The sequence below is a fragment of the Ursus maritimus genome, unplaced genomic scaffold (genome assembly GCF_017311325.1).
Source record: "Ursus maritimus isolate PB19 unplaced genomic scaffold, ASM1731132v1 scaffold_22, whole genome shotgun sequence".
In the NCBI taxonomy this organism is placed as follows: Eukaryota; Metazoa; Chordata; class Mammalia; order Carnivora; family Ursidae; genus Ursus; species Ursus maritimus.
Window position 1 is genome coordinate 16,474,958 of NW_024424675.1, and position 15,547 is coordinate 16,490,504.

The 15,547-nt window shown below is 39.5% G+C and overlaps 1 protein-coding gene across 2 annotated transcripts in view; it reads right to left on the minus strand.

The window, feature by feature from the left end:
* Window positions 1-12,006: 12,006 nt before the first annotated feature.
* BMP2 (bone morphogenetic protein 2) overlaps window positions 12,007-15,547 on the minus strand; it is an 11,879-nt gene continuing 8,338 nt past the window's right edge. For both annotated transcript variants that reach the window (XM_008703336.2, XM_008703334.2), the window contains exon 3: window positions 12,007-13,978. In XM_008703336.2, the coding sequence (XP_008701558.1) occupies window positions 13,134-13,978 (845 nt within the window). In that variant the 3' untranslated portion in view covers window positions 12,007-13,133. The remainder of the gene's footprint in view (window positions 13,979-15,547) is intronic.

Here is a 15,547-nt window from a genome sequence, read left to right on the forward strand (position 1 = left end):
CTAAGTTCAACTAAAAACCCTGGACACCATATATAAAACAAATACCAGCAGATCTGAAAGGTTAATTAGAGGAAGGCAGTCCAGCTAGGGACCTTGGGCTGGAAGAAGATAGGTGATAAGTTCTCTGGGGCTTCTTTCTGCTTCATATATCCCAGATTAGATACTAGAGAACTGGCACCTCATGATCATAGATACAAAGGGAAAAAAAGAAAGAAAAAAGACAGAAAGACAGAAGGAAAGAAAAACAAAAGGAAAGACAGACAGACAGAAAGAGGAGGAAGAAGCCCAAAGGAAAGTCTGCCTTCTCTGGCCAAAGGACGAGGGAAAGAGTTGTCTAGAAATACAAATACTTAGATAATACAAGGTCTACTCCAGCCAAACAACACAGAAAAGGACTGCAGCCCAACCCCTCACTTCTGCCAGCAAAAGCCAAATGGAGAGCCTAGACACATACCTTTAGCAGGCTATAACAAGGTGCTCCAACTCTCTCTTGCTTGAGACTATGTCAAAAGAAGCCTAATGGAGAGTCAGAATTTTCGCCAATATTCAGTAATAACAAGAATATCCCAACTCACAGCTGTCAGTGGAAGCCATAAGGGGACCCTGAAATTCCACCCCATCCAGCAGTATGAAGAAGCCCCTTATTCCCTGGGTGTCAATGGAGGCAGAGTGGAAAACATGGACTTCCACCTCCACCTGGTAGCAGGAGGTGGCACCCCTGCTTCACCCACCAAAGCACTGTCAGAGAAGGCCTGTTACACAAGATTTAAGTAAGATCTAGAATTTCATAATACCCAAACCATCCAGGTTTCAATAAAAAATCACTTGATATACCAAGAACCAGGAAGAACACAAACTAAATGAGAAAAGACAATCATGAGATGCTACTCCAAGATGATACAGATGTTAGAATTATCTGACAAGGATTTTAAAGCGGCCATCATAAAACTGCTCAGAAGAACAGTTACACACATACTTGAAATAAATGAGTGTATAGAAAGTCCTGGCAAAGAAACAAGATATAAGGAAAAACCAAATGGAAATTTAGAACTGAAAAACGAAATAACTGATAGAAGAAACTCCACAGATGGGCTCAACACGGGAATGAATAAGGCAGAGGAGAGAATCCATGAACTTGAACATGACAGAAATTAGTCAATTCAAGCAACAGAGTATAGACTGAAAGAAATGAAGTCTGGGGGATATCTGGAACTATAACTATATAGAGCTTGTCACTGAAGTCCTGGAAAGAAAGGGGAGAGAAGATGAGATTAAAAAAAAAAAAAAAGTCAAAGAAATATGGCAAAAAATTTCTTAAACTTAGAAATTTTGAAAAGGGGGGGGGCGCCCTCCAGATTCAAGCAGAGTGAACTTCAAACAAGCCAAAAAAATTCATTGAGACACACCACAAACTTCTGAAGACTAAAGGCAAAGAAAATCTCAAAAGTGGCCTGAGAAAAATGACACATTGCTTACAGGGGTAAAAAAACAATTCAAATAGTACAGCATTTCTCACCAGAAACCACAGAAGGCAGAGGAAGTAACACAAGTGTTTTTTATGTGCAGGGGGGAAAAAAAGATCAACCCAGAATCCCATACCCAGTTGACAGTACCCTTCAAGAATGAAAGCGAAACCAAGACATTCTCAGGTGAAGAAAACCTAAGAGAATTTGATGCCAGCCGACCTACCTTAAAAGAGCAGCTGACAACAGCGCATACCACAGGGACGAGGAATCGCAGCCCCAGGCGCCCAGCCGCACCGAGGAATCAGAGCCAAGCCGCCATGCCGCTTTGGCCAGACTCTCGCTGCGGCTTCCAGCTCTCGCGGGAGCCTGTCCTGGGTGCGCGCGCATCTAGTTGCTGCCCAGGCTGCTGCTGTGAGCGCGAGAATTGATCAAAAGACTCGTGGAACTTCCTTAACGAAGAAGGTCCACAGAAAGAGCAGATACATAGGTAAGCGCAATAGACTTTCCTTCTCTTACTGATTTTTCTAAATTATGTTTGATGATCGAAGGAAAACTGATAACCTTGTCTAACATGGTTGGCAATGAATGCAAGGAAATATTTGAGACCCCCCCCATGTTCTAAATGGGGATGGGTAAAGAGACATAAAGGGAGGTAAGATTTCTTCACTTTAGCTTCTTTAGTACCTAGTAGTTACATACTGAAAATGCCTTACAAAGAGATGCACTAAAAAAAAAAAAAAAAAACTATAGATAAATTAAGACAGAATTCTAAAAAATGTTCAAGTAAGACAGGCAGGAAAAAGAAAACAAAAGGCAATGAGAACAAAGAGAAGTAATAAAAAGGCAGACTTAAGCAATTATCAATAATGTGTTACATATCATTAAAAAGACACTGTAGCATTAAAAGACAAGGGTTTGCAGAATGGCTTGAGAAGTGTGACCCAATTATGTGCTGCCTACAAAAAAGCAACTTCAAATATAAAGATTTAAGTAGACTGAAAGTACAAAGATGAAAAAAATATGATGTGGTATTTTTATGTTTATGCATATTTAAGACAAAAAAAATGATAGGAAAAATCGAAAAATCCAGTTATATTTAAATACTTCAACACCTTTCTCTCAACAATTTATGGAATAACTAGACATAAAGTCAGCAATGATGTAGAAAAATTCAACATTATCAACCAACGAATTCTAAAGACATTCACAGAACACACAAGAGTGGAATGCACATTGTCTTCAATTACTCACATAATATAGAACAAGATAGACCAAATCTTAGCCATAGAATGTATGCCAACAAATTTAAAAGATTTGAAATTGTATAGAGTATATTTGAACACAATGCAATCAAACTAGAAATCAACAGCAGAAAAGCAAAAAAGAAAATATTCAAACACTTGGAAACTAAACAACACTTCTAAATAATCCCGGATCAAAGGGAAATTCTCACTGGCAAAGAAAAAAAAGTGAAAATATAGTATCAGAATGTTCAAGACACAGATAAAGTAATGTTGAGAGGGGAATTTGTAGTACTAGATTGCTTACGTGAAGAGGAAAATCTCGAACCAATAAACTAAGCTCTCACCTGAAGAGCACAGAAAACGAAGAGCAAAAATAAACCCAAATAAGAAGGAAGGAAATAACAAAGGACAGAAATTAATGATATTGAAAACAGGAAAAAAATAGAGAAAATCAATGAATAGAAAGTTTGGTTTTTTGAAAAGATCAATAAAATCTAAAAATCTCTAGCAGGACCGACAAAGAAAAAAGACACAACTAGTAATATCTGAAATAAAACAAGATACCTCTACAGATCCTGCAGACACCAAGAGACTAAGGAAATATTACAAACATCTTTACACATTTATTTGAAAACTTAAATAAAATGAGCCAATTCCTTAGAAGTACAAACTGTCATAAATCATCTAATATGTAATAGATAATTTGAATAACCCTCTATTTTAAAAATTGAAATTGAATTCATAATTAAAAATCTCTCCAAAAACGAAATCTTCAACCCAGATGTTCACTGAAGAATTCTACCAATGCCTAAAGAATTGATGCCAAATTTATACAATCTCTTCCAGAAAATTCAAGAAGAGGGAAGGCTTTCTTATTCATTCCACAAAGCCAGTATTACCCTTATAACAAAACCAGACAAAAATAATACCAAAAAAAACACTCTAGACCAATATCCCTCATGAATATGGATGCACAAATTTTTAATAATATATTAGCAGATAGAATTCAGCAATGTATAGAACTGTTATGCAATGACCAAGTAGGGAATTCCAGTGATACAAGTCTGGTTGAATTTTTGAAAATCAGTGTAATCTACCACATTAAGAGACTAAAAAAGAAAAATCATATGATCACAGCAGAAGCATAAAATGCATTTTTCACGCATGTTAAAAGCTCTCAAAACACAGGAATAGAGGAGAATTTCTTCAGCATGATAAGGAGAATTTCTTCAGCATCTTTTTAAAAATACCTACAGCTAACCTCCTGTATAGCGATGAAAGGAATTCAAGATAAGATGAAACAGGCTGCCTGACAGTTGGTCAAAGTTAGTGAGAAGATCAGCTAGGGTGAGGCATGTGTTGGAGCTAGGAGGGGAAGGGTGGGAGAAATGCCCCCTCTTTTTTTTTTCCTTCCCCCTAATGAACTCTTAAGGACATCTTGTGTTTGGGAGGATAAAAGTGTATTCTACCTGGTGAATGTTTTAAGTTCCTAAAAAGTAAATAACTGTTTCAGCCTTTTAAATTCCATATGAAATTATCAAATGAGTCATGAGAAAAATGCTAACGTCAAAATTAAAATCAAATGAATCACTGTTTCTGGCTGCAAAGCAGAGCACTTTGCTTTGTGCTTACACTCTGCAGAAAGCCAATTGGCTGCCTGCTCCCTTCCTCCCACCCCCAGCCACTGAAGCAGCCCTTCTCCCCAGCACCTCAGAGGCTGGGTTATGGATCGGAGGGCGAGGTATCTCCCTCCCTGCCCCACAACAAGCATTTTCCAGGAGGTAAGTCTGTGGAGTTATTTGTCTCCCAAAACTCAGTCCCATCACCATGGAAATGAAAAGTAACAATAGGATTTTGTGCCTTCTCCAAGTTGGCATCTCAGAAGAGACCTTCAGCACAGTTTCAGTTGTGTTCAACAAAGTCTCAGGTTTGTGATGACAGAGGACCAAATCCCTCTCCCTTCGTATCCAATCAGGTTGGTTTTTCTAGCTCCTCTTTCACTAACATATTTCCTTATCTCCCAGAAGGTCCTGATACCCAGAGGAAGGAAAAGAGAAAGAGAGCCGAATGTGAAATATGACTATAGGAAAATTCTAATTGGTTTTTTGAGGACCAGGTTAAGTGATGGGTACAAAATTAAAGGTACCAATTTGTACTCCAGCCAGAGAAGGACCACCACTTAACTTACCTCATCACTGAACAGCCTTGTGAGTCCCAACTCCTTTGGGACCCAGAGGTCAAAGCCCCACAGATCTACTAGGCAGGAGCCTTCCAGAGAGTTGTGTGTGGGCAACAGCTGCTATAGAGGGAGGCTCTTATTTTTACACCACTGAGGCTGAAACACCACCATTCCCCTGAATTTCCCAGAAATGGCACATAATACATGGACTTGTCCCTATCCCAAGAAGTTCCTTCATTACTATCCCTGAGATGAACAGCAGTGTTAGTTTCTTTTTTTTTTAAGATTTTATTTGTTTGAGAGAGAGCACATGCTAGAGAGAAGGAGAGAGCGAGAGCGTGCAAGGAGGAGGAGGGGGAGAGGGCAAGGGAGAAGCAGACTCCCAGCCTGATGCAGGGCTCAATCCCAGGGGCCTGGGATCATGACCTGAGCCGAAGGCAGATGACTAACCAACTGAGCCACCCAGGCGTCCTGACAGTTTCATTGTCCTGTCTTTAAAAGCTCTAGAAATGGGAGCTCTTTGAGACACTGCCCACATGTTATGAGAATGCACCTAATTGTACTTTAAGAATGTCTATCAATACCCCTTCTACTCCTTCATGCTATGTCCTTAAAATTACCTTAGTGAACCCTAGAGTACATTAAGGGGTGAGGTTAAACAGAGGCACCCAGGAAGTATCCTTCCGACATCCAGACCTCAACCTGGCCTCATCAGTGAAAGTGATATTCAGGCCCGAAAGGTGCTTACAAGAGAGAGAGAGAGTCTGGAGTTCATTCCCATATTACATAATGACAACCTTCCAGAGATATATTTCCCCAAAAAAGGCAGGGTTATCTTTTCTTTAGGGTTGCTGTTGTTGGTAAATGGATTCTAGAATTCTTCAGCTCAAAAACTGTTCTTTCTTCCCAGTTATTTAAAAAGGAAGCCATCAAAAACAACTTGTAAGCCCTTTTCTACACAGGTAAAATGTTCTGTAACATCACAAACTAGGAATATCAGAAAAAGGAAAGGGTTATATCGAGCCCCACATTGGGCTGCCTTGCTCAGTGGGGAGTCTGCTTCTCCCTCTCCCTCTGCCCCTCCTCCTGCTCCTGCTTGCACGCTCTCGCTCACTCTCTAGCACGCTCTCTCTCAAATAAATAAAATCTTAAGAAAAAAAAAAAACACTGCTGTTCATCTCAGGGATAGTAATGAAGGAACTTCTTGGGATGGGGACAAGTCCATGTATTATGTGCCATTTCTGGGAAGTTCGGGAGAATGGGGGTGTTTCAACCTCAGTGGTGATTTTTCGTGAGTGATTTTTAAGTATTATCATATATATTTTTTATGTGATCAGTGATCTCATATGTGTGTGTGTAGCTTCTCCAGTGTTCTCCATTTTCTTTTATTCAGCCAACCTATCTTCAGGCAGCAAACACGCACTTAATCCTACAATATTAGAACATATTAGAATCTTCCCTGGGCCTATTTTCCTATCTCTATTTAGCTCTTCTTTGATTGTCATGAGGTTTGCAGTCTGATTCATTTCAGGGCCCTGGTGTTTAAATATTGTGCCTTATAATATTGACAATACTTATGTGCTGCTTAAACCAAGCGATTGAGCAATTTTTAAGTCAGTAGTAAGGTTTCTTTATAGGAGAACGTTTTGTCAAATTTATATGTACAGGCCAGACGGGCTTCAGAAGATCCTCATTTCCAAGACAGCCTGTGATGAACAAACTTCAGGGCTCCCTGTTTGATCCCCATGCCAGGAAATCCCGCCTGTAAATGAATCAGTAAAGTTGGTCAAGTTTTCCATGGATTTGACTGAATTCCAGCACAGGGAACCCTGCGAAGAGGAGAAACGGGGAGGCAGCATCTCAGAGGATGAACAAGGGGAAAAGGCAGACCTGGAGTGAGGAAAGCGCGCCGGCTACAAAGTGTGTACACATGCAAGGCGAACTGGTGCACACACGTCCAACTTGGCAGATGTATAAAGATCGTGTATTTGTAACACGCTCCTGAGACACCTTACTGAAATGAGCAATTTACATGACTTTGATTTAAAATTAGGCTTTTAAGAATTTTTAGAAACATTTCCAATCCAGTCCACTAAAAAAAGCACATGCAGCTTCTCGGAGACGGTGTTCTCCACAAAGCCTGGCATTTTTCTGAACGTTGCCACAGAAAGCAATCTCTTCTCCACCTCTGCCTCGCAACAATCAAAGTGGCTGGGAGCTGGAGCTCAACTTTATTAGTGATTTAAAATACACCCTTGGAAACTAAGCTGGCTTTTTCTTGTCCATTCAGGTGGGAAGTGTGTTCCAGCAAACGGGAACAACACTTAAGAAAGTTCTCAAACAGATAATGCCTTAAGAGCTCGACTTCAAAAAAATATCTCCTACCGGCCAACTACCCAACAAAAGGAAGGGTAACCTGGTAAGAAAACTAAGCCTTCCATATTAAGACAAAGATAAAATAGTTCAGCCGCCAGGATTCGACATCTTTAAAAATGCCTTTTCAATCTTTAACTTTTGTCTGCTTGGTTGTCTAGCAACCAAGTGCCGACAAGAAACTCCACCCAAAACAAAGTGAAACAATACAGACACTTAACTTCACGAGTGTGTGCGCGTGTGTGTTGAGATTCTCAGCGTGCAAAGATAGAAACTCGCTCTCAGGCAATTAAAACAGAAAAGTCCTGATTGTCGATGGCAGGAAAGGAAGTCAGGAGTGAGTAAAAAGCAACTTGGAAATGCGTAATGCGGGATGAGGGTCTAGTTTCCACACACCGGGCTAAAGCAAGGTTTACACTCTTAAGTAGTAAAAACAAACCATTAAGCTAGGCCCAGCACTGTCAGGAAGTATAAAACAGTTCTTGAAACTTTGCAGTTACTATACAAAAGCTTTTCATAAACTCTGTTTCCTGATCTTCATTAAACGTTCACATCAAGTTGCCATGGGGCAATTAGCTTGCCTCCTGAAATCAATAAAAAATCAACAATTTGGAAATAGTTGTACAGTAAAATAGTTCAATAATTATTCTCTCATAGTGTTGTGGCCAAGTGGTTCCAGTGTAAATGCAGTCCAGATGAGATCCTGCTCCTTAACAGGGAAGCTTTGAGCAAATCGGTGATTTGCAGAGAGATCTCCCCATCGGAACAGACTGCAACAATAACGGACTCCTGGCCCTGCGTTAGAGTGGGGCCCAGGGTGAGGGGCAAACACAGCCTTGAAGTGGGTGTTCAAGTCAGCATCTGGCATAGTGCTGAAGCATCTCAGAGGGACTCAACTCAGAATGGAGAGACCTAAACAAAGTGATAAACCCAACAACAAAAAAATATTAGGTGCCCTCCACTCATCACATGGACTCTAGACAGGGTCAATCAAAATTTTTCTGTTGAAGATACGGGGAAAAGATATATGTATATATATATGTGTGTATTTGTTTAGGCACATATATAGATATATAGTGTGTGTTGATATATTAATATATATTGTGTTGGAGGTTAGGAATTCATTCATTCCAACATTTCAACAAATACTCAAATCTGTGTTGCTTATAAGAAATTTTCATAGTGGTCCCCTAAAAAGTAAAAATGAGGCTGCTGAACACACGACCCTCATAGGACATTTTGCTAAAAAGGAGGCACCAACACAAAGTTATTTCTTTGCTGACCCGCCACAGCGGGAAATCAGTTCCTTTTGCCTTCTCTAGCCTGAGCCCATTCACCTCAGCACCTTATTCAAAGCCAACCACGGCATCACAAATTCCAATATCCATTAAATCAAACCTCAAATACCAGCCTGGGAAGCTTTATATCACCCTCAAGGCTCAGTGGTGTTCTACAGTGAACTTAGAACTTTAAAAAAAAAATCAAGTATCATTTTTAGTATAAACAAATGCTTCAAATGTATGACATCTATTTGCTGCCTTCAAAGGGAAAACTTTTAACTCAGACGCTTGGCACTAAGATCACACAGGATCAACTCAGTGGACTGACTTAAGTGTTAAACTTTTTTAAAGTACGTTAAGGGCTTGCACCTGCTCCCCCATCCACATAGATGTACTGACACGTATTTGACTAAACTGAATGCGTGCATGCCCAAGCAAGCAAGCAGAGCAGATTTTACAAGATAAGCAACCAAGTGTTTTCATGTCTGAGGGTGGCTAGAACACAAAATTGCCAGTCATCTTGGGAGGGAAAAGAATGCCTTTGAAAAAAATATGTAGAACATCATTTCAGATATGGTAAAATGTATTCAGATACCATCCTGTATACAGGTTTTGTTGTTTTGTTTTTTCCCTTAAGTACTACTTCTTAGAGAGGGGCTAAACTCAGTCCAACTCTCTGCTGTTGTGATTGAGAAGATAATTATCAGGACCTTGCTACTCAAAGTATAGTCCATGGGCCAGCGGTTGGAGCTTCACCTGGGTGCATCTCAGAAATGCAGACTCTCAGGCCCCACCTCAGATTCACTGAAACAGAATCTATATTAGAACATGATCTCAAGGGGTCTGTGTACACATCAGTCTGCGTTCCCCTTGAGGCAGTACCGGTGATTCGTATGCACATTAAAATCTAAGATGTTGGGGCGCCTGGGTGGCTCATTTGTTAAGCATCTGCCTTCGGCTCAGGGCGTTATCCAAGGGTCCTGGGATCGAGCCCCGCATCGGGCTCCCTGCTCCGCTGGGAGCCTGCTTCTTCCTCTCCCACTCCCCCTGCTTGTGTTCCCTCTCTGGCTGGCTGTCTCTCTCTCTCTCGGTCACATAAATAAATAAAATCTTTTAAAAAAAAATCTAAGATGTTTTATTTAGAGCACTGGCTCCCCAAGTTAGGTAGAAGTTCACTTTGAAATTTGCAGGGCAGGGAGATAGTAAAACAAACAAAAAAAAACCTCTGCCCTGGAGAATACTATCGGGCTGTAATTTGTGTCAACAAAGTAGAGGAAAAAGGAAAAGCATTTTACCCAAGTGAAGCAGACTTGCATTTTATCCATCTCATCCTACTTGCCCCCTAAAAAAATAAACCAAGAAAGGAATAGGGCAATCTTGGTTCTTTGCAATTGCCCATCTGTATCATACTCATTCTACAGTTCAGTTACTTATTGCAAGGCTATGTTCCTTTTGCCTTGTAACAGATTGGGGGCTGTGGCATCCAACATTCCGTGAACCAGTATCTTAACATTAATGACGGCAGAAAAGAAACACACTCTTTAAAAAAGTGCTTTGAGCTGCACAAACGATTTCTCCACCTCCAATAAGAAATTGAGGGAAAAGACATGGATCGTTAAGATTATCTAGCGATAATCTTGGCCTCTTGAGGTACAATTTAAAGCAGCAATTGGAGTAGGAATTATGAAAAGATGGAAGTACAGATAAATTTGTAAACTTTCACCTTCCCCCTCCCCAATTTTGAAGGCAAAAAATGAAAAGAGCAATCTGGACCTGCCATACAGGTTAAAACCATGCCAGGGAGAGCACACAGCCCAGACAAGCACAAAAACAGATGACACAATTTAATCAATTTTGAAAGGTAATCTTCCAAAATTCAGAAACTAATACATTTTTTTAAAGCCAACTCTAAAAGGATTCAAAGATTCCTGTAGAATAGCCACTGAAGATTCAAAAGATTCAGCGTCATGGAGTTAGTTTTGACACTGTTTCTCAGAATGGAGAATGTGAGCCAAAACGTCTGTAAGAATGTAGAATATATGTAAGAATATTCTGTTTCTCAAATGAGCTGCCAAGGTCAGAGTCCTCAACTATTACAAAATCTCTGAAACTAAACTGACACTTATACATGGATTTGTTTTTATAGTACTGTAGATATATATATATATATATATATATATATATATATATATGTAATATATATCACATAGCTTCATGTTTTTATACCTATTACATATTATGTGTATATATTTACATGTTTGTGTATAGTTTATATACATATAAAACACGCAAGAGAACACATTTGAGTTGATACCACTGAATACCACTTTAACAAAAAGTCAGAACCAATGAAGCAGAAAAATCAAAAGCATAGACTGACTTGCCAAATGGATGGAAATTCTTGTGCTATAATATCACGCTCTCATCCAGAGTCTTTGGAGATGAGAAAACATGGGTTACTGTTTGTTAAGACAGTGAAGTCTGCCCCCCACCTTCGTGCCAAATGAGGGTGAAGGGTGGCTGGAGAACAGCGGTCGTCCTGCCCTCCAAACTTGGTTCTAATACGAATGACTCTCACCTATGCAAGAGCAACAGGCATCGGCATGAAAAGGAAGGGAAAGACTTTTAAAGCAGAAGGAGTAAAACATAACTAGTATTAATTTAAAAACACGGTCTACATACTCTCAAGGCAAGGGTTAAATCTATCACAATCAAAATGTAACTACATTCATGGTCATCCCAAGTTAATTCCTGGGGAGAATCTGATTATAACAGTCTGTTCCTTGACAAACACACTCTTTTTTCAGCCAATTCCAAGGCAAGGCTAGGGAACATTAGAACTAGGCCTCACCAATCACAGCAGGATCAGAGGTGACGCAGAGTCCTAGACATTGACCTAAAACACTTCCAGTACAGTAGTGGGGAGTTGTGGGTTCCCTGGCTGTATAGACTTACCCACCGAACCCTTCCTTGGGTCTGATTTCGACACAGAGCACAGCAGCCCTGCCGCTGTGCGAGTTCACTCTGAGTGGCCTAATTTGACTTCATTCTGCTTGGGCTTCTGTCCAATTGGCAGATGTCCTTGTAGAAGCTGATCTTAGACACTTTCCCTTTCTAATTTTTTGGCACCGTTGCCTCTGTTGCATGGGATATCATCTCTGGAACTTTATCTTGGGTTTCCCAGGTTTTGCTTGTTTTGGAGCTTTGGTTTGCTCTTAAATCTTTCTCCTAAATCATGAACCCCAAAGAGGGTCACATGAAATACTAAATCATGGCTAATTCCTTTGAGGCAAATATCAATTATCAAGTGACTTGCTTGCACATTTCCAGCCATTCCTTGTCTTTCCCCCACCTCCCTCCGAAATGAGTAACTTCAGAAGCAAAAATGCAAACACGAGGTAATTATCATGAATGCTGCACAAATGCGCCATTTTCTCTTACAGGTTGGACTTTATAGAATGAAATGCCAGGGCTCTGATATTTATTATCTGAAAGAGGTTTAACATTTGGAGAAATGTGTTCACATAACCTTGGAAAGAAAAGCAAGCTGATCCAACAGAGAAGAGACGGTGGGCAGAAAACATGATGGGCACAATTTTGCTGTGTGTTGGGCAAAGTTAGAAAACTGGGTCCTTCTGAACATAAAGAGCTCCCAGATGAGGTAACAGTTAAATACAAATCAATTTCCAACTCTTCATGAGAGCCACTGCATATCCATTTTAAATATACATGACCACAATATTAATAATGAAGAAATCTTATGTTTTATTTAATACTTTGGCCAGACCAACCCCTTTGAAGGGATCACTAGTTTAGGAAAGAAGAACAACAAACCATCATTCACTTTCCTGCAGGTTTATCATTTTCCTAATTATTTCTATTGGTCCTGCTTTATTCTTTCTGCAAATTAAGGGGTAGGGGAGTGTTTCTATATTAAATCAGCGATGTCTGGTTCTTATCCAAATATTCCACCTAATAAGGATGTAAGTTCTCATGGATTGGACAACCACTCCGCAACATTCCTGAGAATTGAATAATATAATAATCTTGAAAGTCAGCAGAGTGGATTATCCACTTTTTTTTTTCTGGACTTGAACTTGTGACCTTAACAGTAGCACTGCAAAAAAGCAAATGTGCTAAGCACTTTGCCAGAGTAACCTTCCATGTAGACTTTTCATCTTAAATACACACAACTGAAAACAACAATTTTTGGAAAATTATGTACAAACCCAATACTTCTTTTGATTACATATAAATACAAATTAGCTATCTTTCCTAAAAAGTGGTTATAATAGTAAATAAATACAAAATAAATCTGACCATTATACTTCATGTGCTGGGGTTGAACCCATATAAAATGTACAACTAAATACATTTTAAAATCTTTAAGGAATAATTCTCTGATTAAAATATTTGTTTTCCCAACTTCTTTTCGTAGATATAAATATATTTTCAAAATAACTGTGTTTTTTTTCTCCATTCCATTCCATAAATAAAGTCTTCATTGGGAAATATTAAAGTGTCAACTTGTTTTTTTTTTGTTTTGTTTTTTTCTAAAATATATATATTTATTTTATTTTATTTTGCTGTGCTAACGACACCCACAACCCTCCACAACCATGTCCTGATAGTTCTTTAATACGACCTTTTCGTTTTCATCAAGGTACAGCATGGAGATAGCACTGAGTTCCGTTGGTACACAGCACGCCTTGGGAATCTTAGAATTAACGGAGTTGACCAACGTCTGAACAATGGCGTGATTAGTGGAGTTCAGGTGATCTGCCAGGGGAAAAGGGCACTCCCCGTGGCAATAAAAGGCATGGTACCCCGGGGGGGCTACGATCCAGTCATTCCACCCCACGTCACTGAAGTCCACATACAAAGGGTGTCTCTTACAGCTGGACTTAAGGCGTTTGCGCTGTTTGTGTTTTGCTTGGCGTTTTTCTCTTTTGTGGAGGGGGTGTCCTTTGCCATCGTGGCCAAACGTTACTAGCAGTGGCCTGATCTGTGACCAGCTGTGCTCATCTTGGTGCAAAGACCTGCTAATCCGGACGTGTCTCTTGGAGACACCTTGGTTCTCCTCCAAGTGGGTCACTTCCACCACAAATCCGTGGTTGGCGAGCCCCTGTGCCGTCCACCTCATCACAGCAGGGGTGACGTCAAAGCTCTCCCACCTGCTTGCATTCTGATTCACCAACCTGGTGTCCAAAAGTCTGGTCACGGGGAACTTCAAGTTGGCTGCTTCAGGTTTTAGAATTTCATAAATATTAATTCGGTGATGGAAACTGCTATTGTTTTCCAAAGTTTCCTGCATCTGTTCCCGAAAAACCTGAAGTTCTGCTGAGGTGATAAACTCGTCGGTGGGGATAGAAGTTAAATTAAAGAAGAATCTCCGGGTTGTTTTTCCACTCATTTCTGGCAGTTCTTCCAAAGATTCTAATTTGACATAAAAACAGGTGGAAAAGAAAAAAAAATCATTCAGTAAAGTAAGTAATGACAATCTGATGATATAGGAGAATTTGTAAACCTCATTTCAGGGCTGATTTAACCCATGTAAAAGTTTGCAACCAGAAAATAAAAACTTCCCCTTTAGATAAAAAGGAAGCCTCCCTTTTCTGTACATTTATGTCAACATGCACACTACGAAGCAAAACTTCACCCATCGTTGTTAGGTGGTTTTTTTATTTCATTGTGACGTTTTTAATCCGATACATGGACGCTGCTTCCAGGTGGCTGTAATAATGGGGGAGACACTGAAGCATTTCTTTGGAAGTCACAGACTTTAGGGGGGGGGGGGAAAGCACTATAGTTAGTAGATGTCTAATGAGTGAGGATTTGAGGAAATTATTGCATTTCTTAAAAAGAAAAAGGCTTTAATGTCAATCCCTTAAACGGTATTCTAAAACATTACTCTGCAATTTAGATGATTTACAAATCTCAATATACAGATTTCAGTTTCCTAATTAAAGAGTCTGAAACTCAACATCAACGATGACATTTTGCAAAGCACACCCTACTATTTTACTCCAAGTCCAGAGACAAAGGCATTTACAGGGATCGACTTCTTTGGAAGCGTAAGGGTGGTACTAAGACACTGTAGTAATTAAGGCCAGACAATTTCAAGAGAAGGAACTTCCTAACTGTTGTCTGTTCTCTCACCTCCTTATGACCTCAAAAACCAAATCTCGTGTTAGATACTTTTAGAAGAAAAAAAAAAAAAAGACTCTCTTCTGTTTTTAATTCCTTTGTCCTTAAAAAAAAAAAAAATATTACATACACCTACCAAATAGACACAAAACCAAAAAAAATTATGAAAAATTAATAAAAATACTCTTATGAGATTCGTGACAGGAGGGATAATCTCATCCTACTGCAGAATAAACATTCTCTATCTAGTATCACCACTTTAAGTGGCCTATGCATAAAAGGTCTTCTGATTTAAGATTCCTGAATTTAAATTTTAAGGAGTACTATTTTCCAAGCAAACATAAAGTATAACGGCACCGTGCATGCTTTAGTCTGCGAATCATCAAAGGTACACATTATCATTAAATTGGCATTAAATAGCAACAGAATTTGAGACATTTGGGTTTATTTTCTTCTAGCTTTACCACATCCTGTCCTTTCATTGTCAAAAAACTCAACCTGCTTCATTCAGGATCTAACCTAAGTGCTAACAAAACCTGTCTGACCATATCATTATCATAAATGGAAACTGTATTGATTAATTTAATGGCTGTATTTCCCCTACGTCAAGCAGCTATAAGTGGTTCAGAGAATGTAGATACCTTAGCAAAGGAGAATCACTTCAGATCACTCAACTCAAAGGGTTCTACTTGTGTAAACCTTCATCATCAGAGCAGCAGTCATCCCTGCAAGCTAAGTGGAAGCATCAAGTTCAAGAGGGACCCTTTACACCAAATTACGGAGTAATGCTTTAATGGGATGCTTCTCAAACTTCAATCTTCACACAAAACCCCTAAGACACCTTAAGTCTTCAAACCC